The sequence below is a fragment of the Larus michahellis genome, chromosome 18, assembly GCF_964199755.1.
Source record: "Larus michahellis chromosome 18, bLarMic1.1, whole genome shotgun sequence".
Lineage (NCBI taxonomy): Eukaryota > Metazoa > Chordata > Aves > Charadriiformes > Laridae > Larus > Larus michahellis.
Genome location: NC_133913.1, coordinates 1,934,031 through 1,951,188, shown reverse-complemented (window position 1 = coordinate 1,951,188; position 17,158 = coordinate 1,934,031). Strand labels below are relative to the sequence as shown.

Below are 17,158 nucleotides of genomic sequence, written 5' to 3'. Positions count from 1 at the left end.
TTAACTTGTGCAAGAAGTGGGGGATAATGCAAAAATATTTCCTCTCCCCCCCACCCCCGGCTTCGCCATCCTGTCCCCAAGGTGCCCGGAGCCCGTCGGGCCTGGGGGGGACCACGTGCGCGGCACGGGCTGGTGCGCGCTGCAGGGTGCACGGTGCCGCCATCCAGCCCCTCGCACCCGGGGCTGGGGGGTCCTGGCAGGGCTTTTGGTGTGTGTGGCTGGGGGGGGGGGGGGTGGGCTGCACCGGGGACCCTGCATCCGTGCCGCACCTGCATCCCCGCGCCCTCCATCCCGGGCACCGGCGAGGTCACGGGGTGTCCCGGGCTCCGGTGCAGCCGGCCCGGGAAGCGCGGTGGGAGCCAGGAAGGTTTCTGAGAAACGGCCCGACGGGGTTGAATCATGCCGGGCCTCCCTGCGGTTTCCCCCTGCTCTCACCTCCCGGCGCAGTCACGCCAAGCGCCCACACGCGAGCACCCTGCGCCCAGCCCGGGGGGTGGCACAGGCTGCACCCCCCCCCCCCCCACCTCCCGCCATCACCCCCCCGAGCTGGAGAGGACCCCCCCATGGGGTCCCCTCGGCTCCCGGTGCCTGGCATGCACCCCCCCCCTCCCCGCCCCGCACCCAGCCTTCACCGTGCGACCCACACGACGCTGCGCCAGCCCCTTTGCACCCCCCCCCGTGCACCCTCTGCGCCCCCCCGCTGCTCCCGTCCCCGCGCCACCTCCTGCACCCTCCGCCGCAGCCGAGCTGCCCCTGCCGTGCCCTGCAGCCCCCCCGGTGCTGCCCCAGTGCCGCGGGGCTTGGTGCCGAAGTGTGTGTGGGGGGGTGACACCATCCATTGTACAGGACCCCCCCACACACACACACAGGACATTGCTAACCCCGCTGGGGAGCCCAGGGGGGAGGACGCAGCCGTCGCTGGTGGCCGTGTGGGGCAAACAGGCTAGAGCTTTGGCGTGCCACATGCCAGCGGGTGCCACACGCAGGGGCTGGGAGGGGGGGGACGGGGACAGGGGAGCGGGAGGCAGGCTTGGGGGGGGGCGTGGGGGGGAGGGCAGCTGCCGCCAGCCCTTCCCAGCCCCGTCACGGCCGCTGCGCTCTCGGAGGAAGCCGCTCTGCTTTTTCACCCGGCGCTGGTTAAAAATACCACTCCCGATTTTAATACAGCGGCGGCGGGCGCTATTTGGGGCCGGGAGCAGGAAGCGAAACCCTGAAACCCTGCGCAGGGTGGCTTCCCCCTGCCTCCCCCCCCTCAACCCCCACCCCGGCCTCCGAGCAGCCCCCCAGCGGGATGAGCCGGGCGGCTGCGCCGACGCGGTGCCCTGGGCTGCTGGGGGGCCGCGGGGGCTATTTGAAGCCCAGCAGGCGGGCGCCCTCCTTCACCTTCTGGGCCTTCCAGCGGAGCAGGCGGATGGCGCGCAGGCTGAGCCGCAGCACCGCGTCGTACTTGAAGACCAGCTTGTAGAAGGCGTCGGTCATGAGGGCGCCGCTGGGGTCGGCGTGCTTCAGCGCGGCCATCGGCGTGTACGCCGCGTTGGTCTGGTGCCGGAAGGGCGGCCGGGCTGCCTCGATCACCCGCAGCGTGTGCTGCATGTGGGGACGTTACTGTCCCCTTCCTGTCCCCATCCCCTCCTCATCCCCATCCCGTCTGCATCCCCATTCCCATCCCATTCCTGTCTTCAGTGCATCCCCATCCCCATTCCCATCCCATTCCCATCTTTGTTGCATTCCCATCCCCATCCCATTCCTTTCCCATCCCCATCTCCAGCCCCATTCCCATCCTATTCCCATCCCCATCCCATCCCCTTCCCATCCCCATCCCACCCCATCGCATCCTTAACCCCATCCCATCCTGTCCCCATCCCCACCCTCTTCCCATCCCCATTCCCATTCTCATCCCATTCCCATCTTTATTGCATTCCCATCCCCATCCCAAACCCTTCCCATCCCCATCCCACCCCATTGCACCCTTAACCCCGTCCCATCCTGTTCCCACCTGCACCCCCTTCCCATCCTCATTCCTATTCTATTCCATTCCATTCCATTCCATTCCATCCCCATCCCTGTTCCCAGCCAGGCTCAGCCCCATCAGAATGGACCCTGGGGCTGGGGGAAGGAGTTCTCAGGGCAGGACCCCTGTCCCGCTGCCAGCTGGGGGCCGCTACTCCTCGTTAGGGCTAATTGAGGCTTCTCTAGAAAGCCCAGCCCGGCCCAGCCGGGGGCTGCCAGGCTCGGGGTGGGAAGAGGGCAGCCCCCAGCCCGGTGGGGCCACCTGCCGACCCGCCCGTCACCTCCGCGATGTCCTCGGGGGTCTGGCCCAGGCTGGCGAAGACGTCCTTGGAGTTCCTCAGGTAGAGGTTGGTGAAGATGTCGGCTGTCTCGGGGTCAGTCCGCGAGTAGTCGGCGCGTTCGGCTTCCTCGTACACCTTCGCCTCGAACTCCGTCGTCACCGGCCCCGGCTCCACCAGGCTGATCCTGCCCGGGGATGGGGCGCTGGGGACCCCGGCACCCCCCAGAGCCCCCCCAGCCCCGGCGGCGGGGGAGCGGTGGCCGCTCTGGCCGCCAGCCCCCAGCACTCACGCCACGTTGAAGCGCAGCGCCTGCACCACCAGGCTCTCGCAGAAACCTTCCACCGCGAACTTGGAGGCCGCGTAGATGTCGTTGAAGACGATGCCTGGATGGGTGGGGGGGGGGGTCCTGGTCAGGGCTGGGGTTGGGGGGGGGGTGGATTTGGTCCCACGGGGGCACCCCGTCCCCCCCCCCTCCTCCCCTTACCCTGCAGGCCCATGATGCTGCTGATGACCACGATGTGGCCCCCGCGGCGCCGCTTCATGTCGGGCAGCACCTCCTTGACCAGGCGGACGAGGCCGAAGAAGTTGGTGTCCATGAGGCTCTGCATGGCCGCCAGGCTCTGGCATTCCAGGGGACCCGCCATGCCCACCCCGGCGTTGCTGACTGCGGGGGCACGGGGAGGTCAGCGGGGCGTCCCCTCTGCTGGGGGGGTCTCCCATGCCCAGAGGGGCCCCGGTGCATGGAGGGTCCCCTGTGCACAGAGGGTCCCTGGTGCAGGGGGGGGTCCCCAGCACAGGGGGTCCTCAGCACACAGAGGGTCCCTGGTGCAGGATGTCACTGGCATGGGGGGGGTCCCCAGTGCATGGGGTCAGGGGACCCTGGTGTTCAGCGTGTCCCTGTCACAGAGGGTCCCCCAGTGCATGGACCGTCCCTGCTGCTCGGGGTGTCACCGGCTCAGAGGGTCCCCAGTGCATGGGGGCTGGGGGTCCGTGGTGCACTGGGTGCCCCTGACATGGAGGGTCCCCAGCATGGGGCATGCTTGGCGTGGAGGGTCCCCAGGGCATGGAGGGTCCCTGGCGCAGGGTGTCCCTGGTGCAGGGGGGGTCCCCAGCATGGAGGGTCCCCAGCATGGGGCATGCTTGGCGTGGAGGGTCCCTGGTGCCGGGTGTCCCTGGTGCAGGGGGTGCCTCCAGCATGGAGGGTCCCCAGTGCATGGAGGGTCCCTGGTGCAGGAGTTGTCCCCAGCACGGAGGGTCCCCAGCATGGGGCATGCTTGGCGTGGAGGGTCCCTGGTGCAGGGGGTGCCTCCAGCATGGAGGGTCCCCAGTGCATGGAGGGTCCCTGGTGCAGGAGTTGTCCCCAGCACGGAGGGTCCCCAGCACGGGGGGTGCTCCCCGGCACACGGGACCAGGGGGACGCGGTGGGAGGGGGATCCCGGGGCTCACCCAGGATGTCGATGTGGCGCCCGGGGATGCTGTCGAGGCAGGCGCGGATGGAGCCCTCGTCGCAGACGTCCAACTGTTTGATCTCCAGCGTCCGGCCCAGCGCCGGCCCCGCCGCCGCCGCCAGCGCCCCACTCCTGCCCACGTTCCTCATGGTGGCGATGACTGGGGGCAGAGGCGGCTCAGCCCCGAGCGGGGTCACCATCCCCTCCCCTCCCTCCCCCGGCCCCCTGGAATGGAATGGCGGGCGGGGGGGGATCACCCCCACCCTGCTCACCTCGGAAGCGGTGCTGCTTGTCCCGCGCCAGCCGGACGGCCAGCGCCAGCCCAATGCCGGAGGAGCAGCCGGTGATCAGCACCGTCTTGGGAGCCATGGCACGGCCGCGGCCCTGCTCACCGGCCCCCATGCCTTTAATAGCAGCTGGCCCGGCCCCGGCCCCCCCAAATCCAGGCTCTTAATCCCCCCCCTCCAGAGCTAATCCCAGCGGGATTTGCCAGCGGCCGCGTGGCTGAGCCGCACGTGGTGCCCGGGGTGCACAGAGGGGCCTTTGTGCGGGATGCGGGGCACCGCGGGGACACGGCGGGACGTGGGGACGCTGCCAGCCATGCGCCCGCTGGCAGCGGGGGGCTCTGGGGGCAGCCCCCACCCCAGTGCCCCCATCTTTTCCTTTAGAGGGGGCGAGGCGGGAGCTCTGCAAAAATAACCTTTATTCTCACTGGTATAAAACACGTCACAGTTCGACTGGCCTCGCGGGGACGTGGGGGACGCGGTGGTGGGTGCCCCCCCTACCCCCCCCCCCCGCCCCCCAGGACCCCTCTCCTGAGGCTGGGGGACCCCAACCTGCCTGGCCCAAGGGTGCGGAGTGCCGGGAGCCCGTGGGGACACTCGGGGCCGGTGCTGTGGAGGGGGGATGGAGGGGAAGAAAGTGCTTGAGTGTGGGGGGGGCCCCGGCTCCGCCAGCACCCCAGGACCCTGCGGGCGAAGCCGGCACTGGGGCGCAGGGTGGGCGGTTGGTGGCAGAGGAGCCGTCCTTGACCCCGTGCTCGCTGCACCGAGATGGCCTCAGTCCTGCCACCCCGTGCCGGGCTGTGCCAGGCTGTGCCGAGCCATGCCAGCAGTGCTGGGCTGTGCCGAGCCATGCCGTGCCGGTCATGCCAGGCTGTGCCGAGCCCTGCCGTGCCGGTCATGCCACTGGGCGGGGGTGGTGCCGGGCTCAGAGGGCCACGCAGGTGCAGTAGTGCCGCAGCTTGCAGGGCAGGATGCCGCGGTTGATCTGGTGAAACTCCACGAGCTGGATGAGGTCGGCGAAGCGGGTCTGCCCGTCGTCCATGGTGAAGTAGAGCCGTCCCTCCTCCTCGCTCTGCCGGGGGAGGGAGGGTCTTGGGTCAGGCCCTCGCACCCCCGGCGCCCCCCCAGCCCCCCGCCGCCGGCACTCACGGGCAGGATGAGATAGTGTTTGACTCTCTGCAGGTGGCACAGGGACAGGACGAAGCCCTTGGGGTTGCGCTGGCTCTCCCGCACCAGGAAGACGCTGCGAGACACGGGGGGGGTGTCACTGCCAGCCCTGGGCCCCCTCTGCCACCCCCGTGTCCTCCCCAGGGTCCCAGGTCCTCCCCAAGCCCTGGGGTCCTGTAGCCCCAGGAGCCCTGTATCCCCCTGCGAGCCCCGGGGGCCTGTCGTGTCCCCCCCAGCCAGCCCCAGGCTCCTGTATCCCTGGGGGGCTGCAGATCCCCTGCAAACCCTGGGGGGGGTCCCAACTCCCCTGAGATCTGTGTCCCCGCCGGCAAGTCTCCCCCCATCTCACACGGGTCCTGTATCACCCCGTGGACCACAGGGCCCTATAACCCCTGGGGTCATGTACCCCCCAGGGGTCCTGCATCTCCCCCCCTCCACCGCCATGAACCCCAGGGACCCCAACCCCCCCGGCGCCCCCGTACCCGTCCACCAAGCCCTGACGGCCGATGAGCTGCTGGGTGTCCTCCCGGGAGATGCGCCCGTGGAACCAGGGCTGGGTGCGGTGGATGGCTGCGGGGAATTGGGCGTCAGGCGCGGGGGTGGGAACCCCCGCCCGGGGCAGGGACACCCCCCCCCCCACACACCCCCCGGGACACCCCTCCGCCAACTCTTGGCACAACCCCGGTGGGAGCCGGTGGCTGGGCGCTGCTCACCGGCGCTGAGCGGGGAGCTCTGGCAGGCTGCCGGCAGGCTGTACCGGTGCGTCGTCTTCTTCTGGCCGTGCAAAGCAAGGAGCGGGCGTCAGGGTGGTGGGCTCGGGATTGGGGGGGAGCCTCCCCCCCCACACACACACACCCCCCACACCCCCCCCTGCACCCCAACTCACCCTCCAGGCCTGCGCCTCCTCCAGGGCCACCGTCAGCACCTCGTTGGGGTTCTCGATCACCCGGCCCGTGCACCCCGAGAAGTCCATGGCCACCAGCGCGTTGTCCGAGACGCTCCGCTGCGGGGGGATGGTGAGAGTGGGGGGGGTCACCCGGGGGGTGGGGGCTCCCCACCGGAGGGGGGCTTCAGGGGGGGTGGCACTCACCAGGGGCGTGGGGCCGATCCAGGAGGGTTGGCTCAGCCGCGCCTGCGCCTGCTGGTAGTTGCGGTAGAGCTGCATGCCGTACTGGGGGGGGGGAACAGCCCCTTGAGCTGGGGGGGGGGGGGGGGTCCTGTGGGGGATGGGGGAGCCCCCGCCTGGCACGGGGATGGGGACCTCTGCGTCCACCCCGCGTGGGGATGGGGACGGCTACATCTGCCCAGTGTGGGGATGGGGACACCGATCCTGCACCTTTTCCAGCACGGGGATGGGGACACCCCTCCAGCATCCCCCAGCACAGGGACGTGAGCATCCCCCAGTATCCCCCCCAGCATCCCCCAGCACAGGGACGTGAGCATCCCCCAGTATCCCCCCCAGCATCACCCAGCACAGGGACGTGAGCATCCCCTAGTATCCCCCCCAGCATCCCCCAGCATCCCCCCAGCATCCCCCAGCACAGGGACGTGAGCATCCCCCAGTATCCCCCCCAGCATCCCCCAGCACAGGGACGTGAGCATCCCCCAGTATCCCCCCCAGCATCCCCCAGCACAGGGACGTGAGCATCCCCCAGTATCCCCCCCAGCATCCCCCAGCACAGGGACGTGAGCATCCCCCAGTATCCCCCCCAGCATCCCCCCAGCATCCCCCAGCACAGGGATGTGAGCATCCCCCAGTATCCCCCCCAGCATCCCCCAGCATCCCCCCAGCACCCCCCAGCACAGGGATGTGCGCATCCCCCAGTATCCCCCCCAGCATCCCCCAGCATCCCCCCAGCATCCCCCAGCACAGGGATGTGAGCATCCCCCAGTATCCCCCTGAGCATCCCCCAGCACAGGGACGTGAGCATCCCCCAGTATCCCCCCCAGCATCCCCCCAGCATCCCCCCAGCACAGGGATGTGAGCATCCCCCAGTATCCCCCCCAGCATCCCTCCAGCATCCCTCCAGCATCTCCCCAGCATGCCTTCAGCATCCCCCAGCACCCCCAAGCATCCCCCCAGTATCCCCCCAGCATCCCCCAGCATCCCTTCAGCATCCTCCAGCGTCCCCCAGCATCTCCCAGCATCTCCCAACATCTCCCCAGCATCCCCCCGGCATCCCCCCGGCACGGCACGGGACCGGTAACACCTCGGCGGTGCCGGGCCCACCTTGAAGAGGCGGAAAGCCGCCATCCAGCAGCTCCGGCTCTGCTCGTCCTCGCTGCAGAGCAGCTTCAGGCCCTTCACGCCGCTCCGCACCTTGTGGGGCTGCGGGGAGAGATCGGAGCCGTCACGGGGCAGCCCCGGCCGGCTCTCGGGGGGCAGAGACCCCTTGGCAGGGGAAGGCACACGGAAGACCCCCAACCCCAGGCAGCGACATCCCCACCTTGATGCAGAAGCCGAACTCGGTGGGTGTCCCGTAGAGCTTCTTGCCCTGCGTCACGTAGTAGATGTTGGACTCGGTGAGGTCAGCGAAGTACTGGAGATGCCGGGGGTCCTGGGGCGGTCGGGGGCGGACACGTCAGGGCTGGCCCTGCTGCACCCCCCCGGCCGTGCCCCCGCCCGCCCCCTCACCTTGGAGGTGCCCTTGGTGGAGTAGTAGAGCCCCGAGCGGCGCAGGGAGAAGTAGAAACGCTTCCAGACCTTGCGCCCGGCCTCCCGCAGCTGCAGGAAGCCCTGGACCTCGGGGCAGCTCCCGGAGTTGAGGAAATTCTGGGGGGGCAAACGAGGGCTGAGGGACACGGCGGGGTCCCCACAGCACAGTGGGGTCCCCGTGGCAGAGTAGGGTCCCCACGGCATGGCGGGGTCCCCACGGCATGGCAGGGACCCCATGGCACAGTAAGGGACCACATGGCACGGGGAGGTCCCCATGGCACAGCGGGGTCCCCATGGCACGGCAGGGTCCCCATGGCACAGCAGGGACCCTATGGCACAGTGGGGTCCCCACGGCATGGCAGGGACCCCATGCCACACAGTAAGGGACCACATGGCACAGGGAGGTCCCGATGGCACAGGAGGGTTCCCATGGATGGCACAGTGGGGTCCCCACAGCACAGCAGGGACCCCATGGCACAGCAAGGGACCCCGTGGCACAGGAAGGTCCCCATGGCACAGCAGGGTCCCCACGGCACAGCAGGGTCCCTGTGGCGCATCTGGGCCCCCACGGCACGGCCGGGCATGGTACCTGGATGAGCTCGGAGTGTGCCATGCTCTTGTTCGCCTCCAGGCAGCTGGACACCATCACCTCAGGGAAAAGGGACTGCTGGAGGGACAGGGGGGTCAGGGGCTACCCGTGGGGTGCTCAAGGTCCCCGTAAGGCATCCAGGTCCCTGCGGGGACACCCGGATCCCCGCGGGCTTTGCTCCGGCCACGTACCGCGTTGCTCTTGAAGAGCTCGTACTTGGCGAAGTTCTTGCGGAAGACGAAGCGGCTGTCGGCGCCGGGGGGCCAGGAGCTCTGCACCTCCACCACCGACTCGTGGTCCTCCAGGCACCGCTCTGCGGGGGGGACACGGGGCTCAGCGGGGCAGTAGTGGTGGGGGGTGGGGGGGTGTCCCAGTGCCACGCCGTGCCGCGTCGTGCCGGCGCCTCACCCAGGGCCAGGTGCTGGTGCAGCTCGACCAGGGCCCAGCTGTGGTCCTGCAGCGCCCGCGTCCTCCGCACCAGCGTCTCGCAGAGCTGCCGCGCCGTCGTCCCCGCCGACGCCTCCAGCGAGCGGCACGCGCCGTCCTCGCCGAACACCTTCACCACCTGCCGGCACCAGGGCGGGCGTCAGGGCACCCCCGGCGGAAGGAGACCCCGCGTCCTTGGGGGTTGAGCCCCCCCCCCACCACCACCACCACCTTCCCCAGCCCTCTGCCCCCCGACTCACGTGGGAGGCGCCTTCGCGGGGGGGTCCCTGCCCCAGGGTCGGGCTGCTGAGGATGGGCGAGTTGGAGGGGCTGCAGAGCTCGGGGAAGGGGTTGGGGATGCTGGGCAACGACGAGGCGCGCGGTTCCTCCCCCGGTAGCTGCCGGCTGCGGGCAGAGAGGGGCTGAGCTCCCCCAGCGCCGAGTCCTGCGCCCCCATCCCCAACGCTTGTGCCCCCCCGCCCTCAATCCGCTACGCCCCCCCTCAACCTCCGCAGGAGAGCCCTGGGGTCCGGGCCCCCCACCCACCTGCTGCCGTGGATGAAGAGGGGCTGGGAGCGCTTGAGCTCGGGCGGCCCCTCGCCCCCATCCCGTTCGCCGGGGACCCCCTCCTGCTCCGCGCCGCCCGGCCCGGGGGGCTCCTGGAGGCTGCTCTGCTGAGCCCCCCCCTCCATGGCATTATCTGGGGGGGAGAGAGCGGGTCCTGCACCTCACGAGGCTCCAGGTCCTCGTCCCCAGCAGGGCCGGGGGTCTGTGGCCACGCGTGGGCAGCCCCCACGGGATGCCACAGCAGAGTCCACACGGGCCCCACGCCGCCAGCCGCCGCCGCCACCGCGGGCAGTGGGTGCCACGGCGCTGCCAGGGGCTGCCCCCCACCTCAGCACCCGCCCTGGTGGTGTTTTGCCAGCGCCCAGACAAGCGGTGAGTCAGCGCGCGGCGGCGGCGCTCAGCACCGCCCCGACTGCCCCCGGCCCCCCGTGCCCCACGGGGGTCCCGCCGAGCCCCACGGGGGGTCCAGCCCAGCCCCACGCTGCTGCCAAGGCTCGGGGTGTCCCCATCCCGACGCAGGAGCTGGGGGCCAAGAGGGTGAGCACAGCCCCCTACGAGACAACCGAGAATCCCCCAGCCCCTCCGTGCCCCACACGGGACCCTCTCCGGTGCCCCCACGTCACCCCTGAGAGCCTGGTGGCACCGGGAGACACCGGATGAGCCAGGCTGGGGACGAGATGGGCTGAGCTGAACGGGGCAAAGTGAGGTGGGTTGTGCTGTGCCAAGCTGTGCCGGGCTGAGCCATGCCAGGATGAACTGTGCCGGGCTGAGCTTTGCCAGGCTGAACCATGCCCAGCTGAGCCACGCTGGGCTGAACCATGCCAGGCTGAGCTTTGCTGGGCTAAACCGTGCCAGGCTGAGCTTTGTCAGGCTGAACCATGCCGAGCTGAACCATGTCGGGCTGAGCCATGTCGGGCTGAGCCATGTCAGGCTGAGCCGTGCCGGACTGAGCCGTGCCAGGCTGAACCATGCCAGGCTGAGCTTTGCCAGGCCGAACTGTGCCAGGCTGAGCCATGCCAGGTTGATCCATGCCGGGTTGAGCCGTGCCAGGCTGAGCCGTGCCAGGCTGAGCTTTGCCGGGATGAACTATGTCAGGCTGAGCCGTGCTGGGCTGAGCTTTGCCGGGCTGAGATTTACCAGGCTGAACCATGCCGGGCTGAGCCGTGCCAGGCTGAGCCGTGGCGGGCGAGCGCGGCGCCGGCGGGAGCAGGAAGCGGAGCGTGGCGGCGGCCCAGCCCAGACACCTCCTCGGGTCCGGCCAAACCAGTTCTGGCGGCCGCTCCCAGCTCCACCTCACCGCGCTGGCATCCGGGCCGGGGCGGCCACACCGGCAGGCCGGGGGCGAGGGAGCCGGCGCCCGCGCCCGCCGTGGGAACTGCCCCGAGCCGGCCCGCCGGCACGGCCCCCCACGCTGCGGCGTCACCCCTCACCCACGTCAGGCCGACGGTGCCCGGTGCCAGCACCCACGCGGTGCCGCCGCGCTCGGGGGACGCGGGGACACCGGCCGGCGCTCCGGTTTCGGCCCCAAAATGATTCTCAATGGGGCTGCGGGATGTGTACGGCGCTGGGACAGCCCTGCCGTGGCATGGCACGGCTCGGCACAGCGCGGCACAGCTCGGCACGGCTCGGCACAGCCGGCCCTGGTCGCCCTGGCCAGGCAGGGGCCGGCATAGCCCGGCCGTGGCGGCGCGGGACCATCCGGCACGTGGCACACGTAACACACGCGTGGTGCCCACGGCCGCACCGGCGGCATTCGGTAGCCACGGGCACGCTCACGTCGGGCCTCGCCATTCCCGGGATGCCGCGCGGGGCCGGGTTAATCATTCGCTCGCTGCCCGTCCCCGTCCCTGTCCCCGTCCCCTGACTCCTGGCCACCTCAGGGTCCAAGTCCACGGCCAGGCAGGACTGATGCCATCACATGGTTGCCACCACCATCCCCATCTGATCCCCGTCCCTGCCACGTCCCCGTCCCTGCCCCGGCCACCCCACCAGCATGGACCCTCTGCTCCAGCCCCGCTCCCTGCCCGGGCCGGGGTCTCCCTGCCTGTCTGGGCCCTGGGGTGACCCGGGGACACGGGGGACAGCCAGGGGTCACGTGGGGTGATGCTGCCCGCGGTGGGACACGGTGGCAGGGCCACGCCAAGCCACGCAGGGGGCACCGGAGGGACTGACAGGGGATGTGATGGATGGGGACCCCATGGGGCTCTGGGACGGTGGCACAGCCCTGCCACCAACCCGCCAGCCCATCACTGTGGCCTCAGGTCACCTCAATGCCAGCCCTGTCCTAGTGGCCGTGATGGGGCTCTGATGGAGTGGTGATGGTGGCAGGGGGGGACACGGGGTGTCCCTGGGGTCTGGGGTAAACAGGGGGACCAGGGCCTTGGGGCTGTGGGACGAGGGGAGCAGGGCCACCACGGTTATGGGGTGGGGGACTGGAGGGTGTCAGAAGTATAGGGCTGGGCCCCAGGGCCATCAGGGTTATGGAGCAGGGGGACCAGGGCCACCAACATTAAGTGACAGGGTCCCAGGGCAACCAAGTTTAAGGGGCGGGGACCCAGGGCCACCAACAGTAAGGGATGGGATCCCAGGGCCAGCAGTACTGTGGGGCAGGGGGACTGGGGGATGCTGAGGTTATGGGATGGGGTCCCAGGGCCACCAGGGCTATAGGGCAGGGGAACCAGGGCCACCAGGGCTATGGGATGGGGACTCGGGGCCACCAGGGCTATAGAACAGGGGGACTGGGGCCACCAGGGCTAAGAGATGGGGTCTCAGGGCCACCAGGGCTAAGGGATGGGGTCCCAGGGCCACCAGGGCTATAGAGCAGGGGAACCAGGGCCACCAGGGCTAAGAGATGGGGTCTCGGGGCCACCAGGGCTAAGGGATAGGGTGCCAGGGCCACCAGGGCTATGAGATGGGGTCCCAGGGCCACCAGGGCTATAGGGCAGGGGAACCAGGGCCACCAGGGCTAAGAGATGGGGTCTTGGGGCCACCAGGGCTAAGGGATAGGGTCCCAGGGCCACCAGGGTTATAGGGCAGGGTTCCCAGGGCCACCAGGGTTAAGGGATGGGGTCCCAGGGCCACCAGGGCTATGGGAGGGGGTCCCAGGGCCCCCAGCTGTGGGCAGGGCTGCTGGTGGGTGCCGGGGCGGTGAGACGGGGTTCCCTGGGGCCACGGGGGCTGCGGGACCGGGAGTGCGGGGCAGCGGCGAGGCCGTGCCGGGGCGGCAGAGGAGGAGGAAGATTCGGAAGGAAGGTGGGAGGGAAGGCGTGGGGGCGCAACGGGGGGTCCGGGGTCATGCCGGTGGGACGAGGCCACCATCCTGGGACGGCCAGTGGCCCCACAGCGCGGTGGGGCCCCCCACCCCGGCCTGGCTCCTACCTGCAGGCGCCCGCCGCGTCCCGCCACCCTCCCGCCGGACCGGGGATTCCTGTTCTCCCCGGCTTTATCTACCTGCGCCAGCTCCCGCCCCCGCCTGACATCATGCCTCCCCGGGCTGGCCGCCCAGCACCCGGCACCCCACCACCACCACCACCACCCAAGGGTGCCCCCCGACACCCCCCTCCCCAGCCCCGGGATGGGGGCACCCAGCCTGGCCCCGTGCCAGCACAGGGTGGGTGGGGGGGGATCCCACCCCCCAAGCCGCATCCCACCACCCTGCGGTGGTGATGGGGAGTTTCCCACAATGCACTGGGGTGACCCCAGGAGCGGCCGAGCCGGGTTGGGGTTGGGGGGGGGACCCCCACAGTGTCCTGGGGTGCGGGTCCGGCACGGTCCAACCCCGCGCCCCCCCCCCCGGGGGTCCCTGAACCCAGGCTGTGGGATTTGGGTTGTGGGACGCCAAAGACCCCACACATGTGGGGCTGGAAGGGCCCCATGGGGTGGGGGGGTCCCACAGTGTCAGCCCAGGGACTGGGGCAAGTGAGGACAGCGTAGGCAGGTGGGGGGGGTCTCATGGGGGTCTCATGGGGGTCTCATGCAGGTGGCAGGGTCCCCTGGGGCTTGGAGGGATGTGGGGACCCCGTGTGGGGGGGTATGGAACGGGGGGAAGCAGTGGGAGATGTGGGGGTCGCTTAGGGGATTTGGGGGGTCCCAGAGGACAGAGGGTGGGGTCCCTTGAGGGTCTCCATGGGTGCTGGGGGGGGTGCCCATGGGAGCTGTGGGTGTCCTCATGGGGAGGGACCCATGGGGTGTCCCCCTGGGTGCTGTGGGAGCATCCATGGGGCGGTGGCAGCCCCGTGGGTGGCCCCGTGGGGTCTGTGGGTGGCCCAATAAGGGGTGTGGGTGGGAGGGGTTGTCCCCATGAGCGGGGGGCGTCTCCCCATGGGGTTCTGGGTGTCCCATGGGGACACAGAGTCCCCAGAGGCGTCCCCATGGGGGGCTCAGGGGGTCCGTGTGGGGGATGCTGGGGGTCCCATGGGTCCGTGGGTGACCCCCTGCGCGGGTCCCGAGGCCCCGTAGGGCTCCCCAGAGGGGGTCAGTGGGGGGGTCCCATGGTTCTGTGGGGGATCCCCATGGTGGTATAGAGCTGCGGCGGGGGTGGGTGCGGGTCCCAGTGCGGGTCGGTGGGGACGCGGCGGGCGGGGGCGGCCCCGCCGCTGTGCGCTCCTCCCGCCAGCAGGTGGCGCTGCGCCGCCCGCCCGGAGCAGACAAGAGGAGCGGCGCCGCGCGGCCGGAAGCGCCGCGTCACGTGGAGCCACCCGGAAGCGGCGGGCGAGCGAGCGAGCGGCGGGACCGGCGGCGATGAGCGGCGGAGCCGAGGAGGCGGTGGCGGCCGCGGCTGGAGCTGAGGCCGAGCGGCGGGTCCGCATCGTGGTGGAGTATTGGTGAGCGCCGCGCCGGTGCCGGCTTCCTTCCCCCCGGTGCCGCTCTGCCGTCTACGAGGGGGTGCCGGCGGCGCCGGGGGCGAAGAACCGGCGGGAATGGCGGGACCGAGGGGCCTTCAGGGGCGGGAGGGACCCGGAGGGGTCTGGGGAAGGGGATACTGGGGTGCTGGGGGCAGCAACTGGGGGAACTGGGACGGGGCTTTCAGGCCGGGGGGGAGTCTGGGGGGGTGTGGGCTGTTGGAGGGCTCGGCGGGGGAGCTGGGGATTCTGCGGGGGAGGGGGAGGGAGCTGCACGGGAGTGCGTGAGCCTAAGGGGAATGAGTTCTGGGGTGCCGAGAGGTGTAGGGAGCTGGGTAGCGTAGGAGCTGGTGGGGAGCAGTGAGGGGGTGCAGAGGGGTAGGAGGGTTTGGGGGGCGTGGGGCTTATTGTGGAGGGGGTGGGGGTACCGGCAGTAGCAGGGGAGACGGGTGTGGGGAGGCTCCTTAGTTTGGGGCCTTAGGGCTCCTTAAGGTTGGACGGGGGGTGTGTGGGCGCGGGGTGCTGTCGGGGGCTCCCTGTGGTGAAGCCCCAGCTCTCACCCGCTTCTCCCCGCCCCCAGCGAGCCCTGCGGCTTCGAGCCCACGTACCAGGAGCTGGCGAGCGCTGTGAAGGAGGAGTACCCCGACATCGAGATCGAGTCCAGGCTGGGGGGCACAGGTAAGGGCCTGCAGCGTTCGGCGCCATGTAGGGGTCGCTGCTGGGGGTGTGCTGCGGTTGGGGCGACCCCGGCCTGTCCCCGCTGCAGTGCTGGGTGCCAGCCCTGTCTTTGGGGAGGGATGAGCTGGTGCAAACCTTGCTGTGAGGCTGGAGGGGATGTGCCTCGCTTGCCTGAGCGCTGCGTATTGCAGGGGCTGCCCCTCACCGAGGTCTTGGGGAGTGCAGAGACTCTGGAGCCTGGGGGCCTATGAGGAGCAGGGCAGGAGCCCCCCAGGCTCTCCAGGGGTGCACTGTGTGCTCTACCAGCCCAGCTCTGCTGCTGGGGGTACGGCCTGGCGGGTCTGGGGGTACCACTGTGACATTTCTGCCTCCTGGACACTTGCACAAGGGATTGGTGTGGCAGGAACGGCTGCAGGTCGGGCCGGGGGGTTGGCAGCACCACATGGGGCAGAAGCATAGCTTACAGCTTGGCTCTGTGTGCGTTTAAGGTGCCTTCGAGATTGAGATCAACGGGCAGCTGGTCTTCTCCAAACTGGAGAATGGAGGCTTTCCGTACGAGAAGGATGTAAGTACTCGGCCCCGCAGGGTCCTTGTCTCAGCCAGGCTGTGGGGAGATTTGTTTTTGCGGGAAGCTCCCCTGTGACTGGTTTTTGCCCTTGATGTCTCCATATGATCACCTGCTAGCTCTGCCCGAGCTCCAGCGACGCTTCACAATCCCATCGGGTGTTTTTCCCCTTCCTGCCACCCTGCCGGGACCCACTCCAGGTCCTGCCGCAGTATGGTGCGAGCCTGAGCCGCCGCTCTGTGGGGAGAGCGGGGATGGTTCCTGGAGCTCCTGCCCCAGTGTGTCCGTGATTTGGGCCTGCGGTGCTGCCTGGCCTCCACGTGTTGCATCCAAGTGCTCCCAACCGCTGCGTTCCCCTCCCTCTGGGTGCTCTCTCCCCTGCCAGACCTCGCAGCGAGGCCAGCCCGGAGCATGACTCCCTCTTCTCTGTCTCCTCAGCTTATCGAAGCAATTCGCAGAGCGAGGAATGGGGAACCGCTGGAGAAAATCACCAACAGCCGCCCCCCCTGTGTCATCTTGTAGCCCGGCGCCCAGCTGGGATCTCCCGGCCCCCTCGGCGTCCCCCTGCTTTGCTCCTCGCCGCCTTCATTAGCTTCCTGTACGACCGGGGATATCCAGGGAATGCGAGAGCGTAAGGAGCCTCCCGGGGAATGCCACTGTGGCACTGGGGGTGAGAGCTGGGATGGGCAGAGCTGTGGTACTGGTGTCACTGGGCTGGCCGTGCTGGGGGGGCCATTCTGGCCCATCCCTTCGGGTCGTGTCCCCGCTGTGCCTGATGTGCGGTGGTGGGTAGCGGTGGCGTGCGGTGGATCCTCTGCCTGCCTTTGCCTTCCCCCTTCCTCTGCGCTTGCCTCCCCCCATGCCCAGCAGTGGGCGGGGGGGGGGCAGTGTCTCTCCCCTCCCTCAGCCACAGGGGGCTTGGGGGCCCCCCGCGAACGCTCTGCCCAGCCCTGGGGGGAGCCAGGCCGGGCGTTGGAGGAGACTTTGTAGCTCTCCCAGCAGGTTAATGCAGAGACAAAAACACTCACCGTAAACTTTAGCGTGATTCGTTAATGATTAAAGTCTCTCCTGTCACTGTTTAAACCGGTGCGAGGGCAGCAGGGACCGGCTGCCCCGGCCGGGCATGGGAACCCCGGCTTGGCTCCGTCCCCACGGCCAAGAGGTTTATTTAACGGCCGCGAGCTTCCCCGTCCTCCCCGTTCTCAGGCTCTCGGCTCTCGCTTTCTGCCTGTAATGACTCTGCCCTTGGCCACGGGGCGGCTGAGCCAGCAGAGGGGCCCCCTATTTATTCTATACTGTGTATAAACCCAACGGCCCGGTGCTGAATAAAGGACAGAGGAGAACGTGGCCCCTCTCGTGTCCCTCGAGAATGGGTGTGGGACATGGGCATCGAGGCGCGAAAGCTGGGGTTAAATCAGGTCCCGTCTCCAGCCTGCCCTGCCCTTGGCCGGCGGCCAGGCGGGATCAGGACTTTTACCCTCCAGGTAAGCGGGTCCTGCCCTTCGCCACCTCCTCAGGTGGCGGCAGCTGAGGCCAGGAGGGAAGGGACACAATGGTCCCCAGGAGACGGAGCTGGCTTCCCCTGCCCCGTGCCAGCTGCCCGTGGAAAAGAGGGAACCACGCAGACAAGCAGAGTAGAAAAAAAA

At 69.6% G+C, this 17,158-nt stretch overlaps 3 protein-coding genes across 5 annotated transcripts; 1 reads left to right on the top strand and 2 right to left on the bottom strand.

Annotated features, from left to right (window-relative positions):
• Positions 1–1,132: 1,132 nt before the first annotated feature.
• On the bottom strand, positions 1,133–4,160 carry LOC141732755 (retinol dehydrogenase 8-like). Its single transcript, XM_074562093.1, has 6 exons — positions 4,012–4,160; positions 3,738–3,899; positions 2,776–2,955; positions 2,581–2,674; positions 2,292–2,475; positions 1,133–1,587 (listed from the first exon to the last, which is right to left on the bottom strand). The coding sequence occupies exons 1-6, from the start codon at positions 4,139–4,141 to the stop codon at positions 1,348–1,350; spliced, it is 990 nt and encodes a 329-aa protein (XP_074418194.1). The 5' UTR covers positions 4,142–4,160; the 3' UTR covers positions 1,133–1,347.
• A 423-nt stretch (positions 4,161–4,583) lies between these two features.
• GRB7 (growth factor receptor bound protein 7) lies at positions 4,584–12,845 on the bottom strand. Of its 3 annotated transcripts, none has more exons than XM_074561960.1 (15): positions 12,807–12,845; positions 9,408–9,561; positions 9,122–9,266; positions 8,844–9,000; positions 8,627–8,748; positions 8,436–8,513; positions 7,826–7,963; positions 7,638–7,748; positions 7,421–7,519; positions 6,281–6,361; positions 6,077–6,193; positions 5,904–5,964; positions 5,673–5,760; positions 5,173–5,266; positions 4,584–5,095 (listed from the first exon to the last, which is right to left on the bottom strand). In XM_074561960.1, the coding sequence occupies exons 2-15, from the start codon at positions 9,551–9,553 to the stop codon at positions 4,949–4,951; spliced, it is 1,584 nt and encodes a 527-aa protein (XP_074418061.1). In that variant the 5' UTR covers positions 9,554–9,561; positions 12,807–12,845; the 3' UTR covers positions 4,584–4,948. The 3 variants fall into 3 exon arrangements, with proteins under 3 accessions (XP_074418061.1, XP_074418062.1, XP_074418063.1); XM_074561961.1 differs by having other exon boundaries at positions 5,904–5,961; XM_074561962.1 differs by having other exon boundaries at positions 6,281–6,328.
• Positions 12,846–14,078: 1,233 nt separating this feature from the next.
• On the top strand, positions 14,079–16,859 carry MIEN1 (migration and invasion enhancer 1). The gene is made up of 4 exons (XM_074561963.1): positions 14,079–14,251; positions 14,850–14,947; positions 15,436–15,512; positions 15,951–16,859. Exons 1-4 carry the CDS (start codon positions 14,169–14,171, stop codon positions 16,032–16,034), a joined length of 342 nt encoding a protein of 113 aa, XP_074418064.1. The 5' UTR covers positions 14,079–14,168; the 3' UTR covers positions 16,035–16,859.
• The last annotated feature ends 299 nt before the right edge of the window (positions 16,860–17,158 follow it).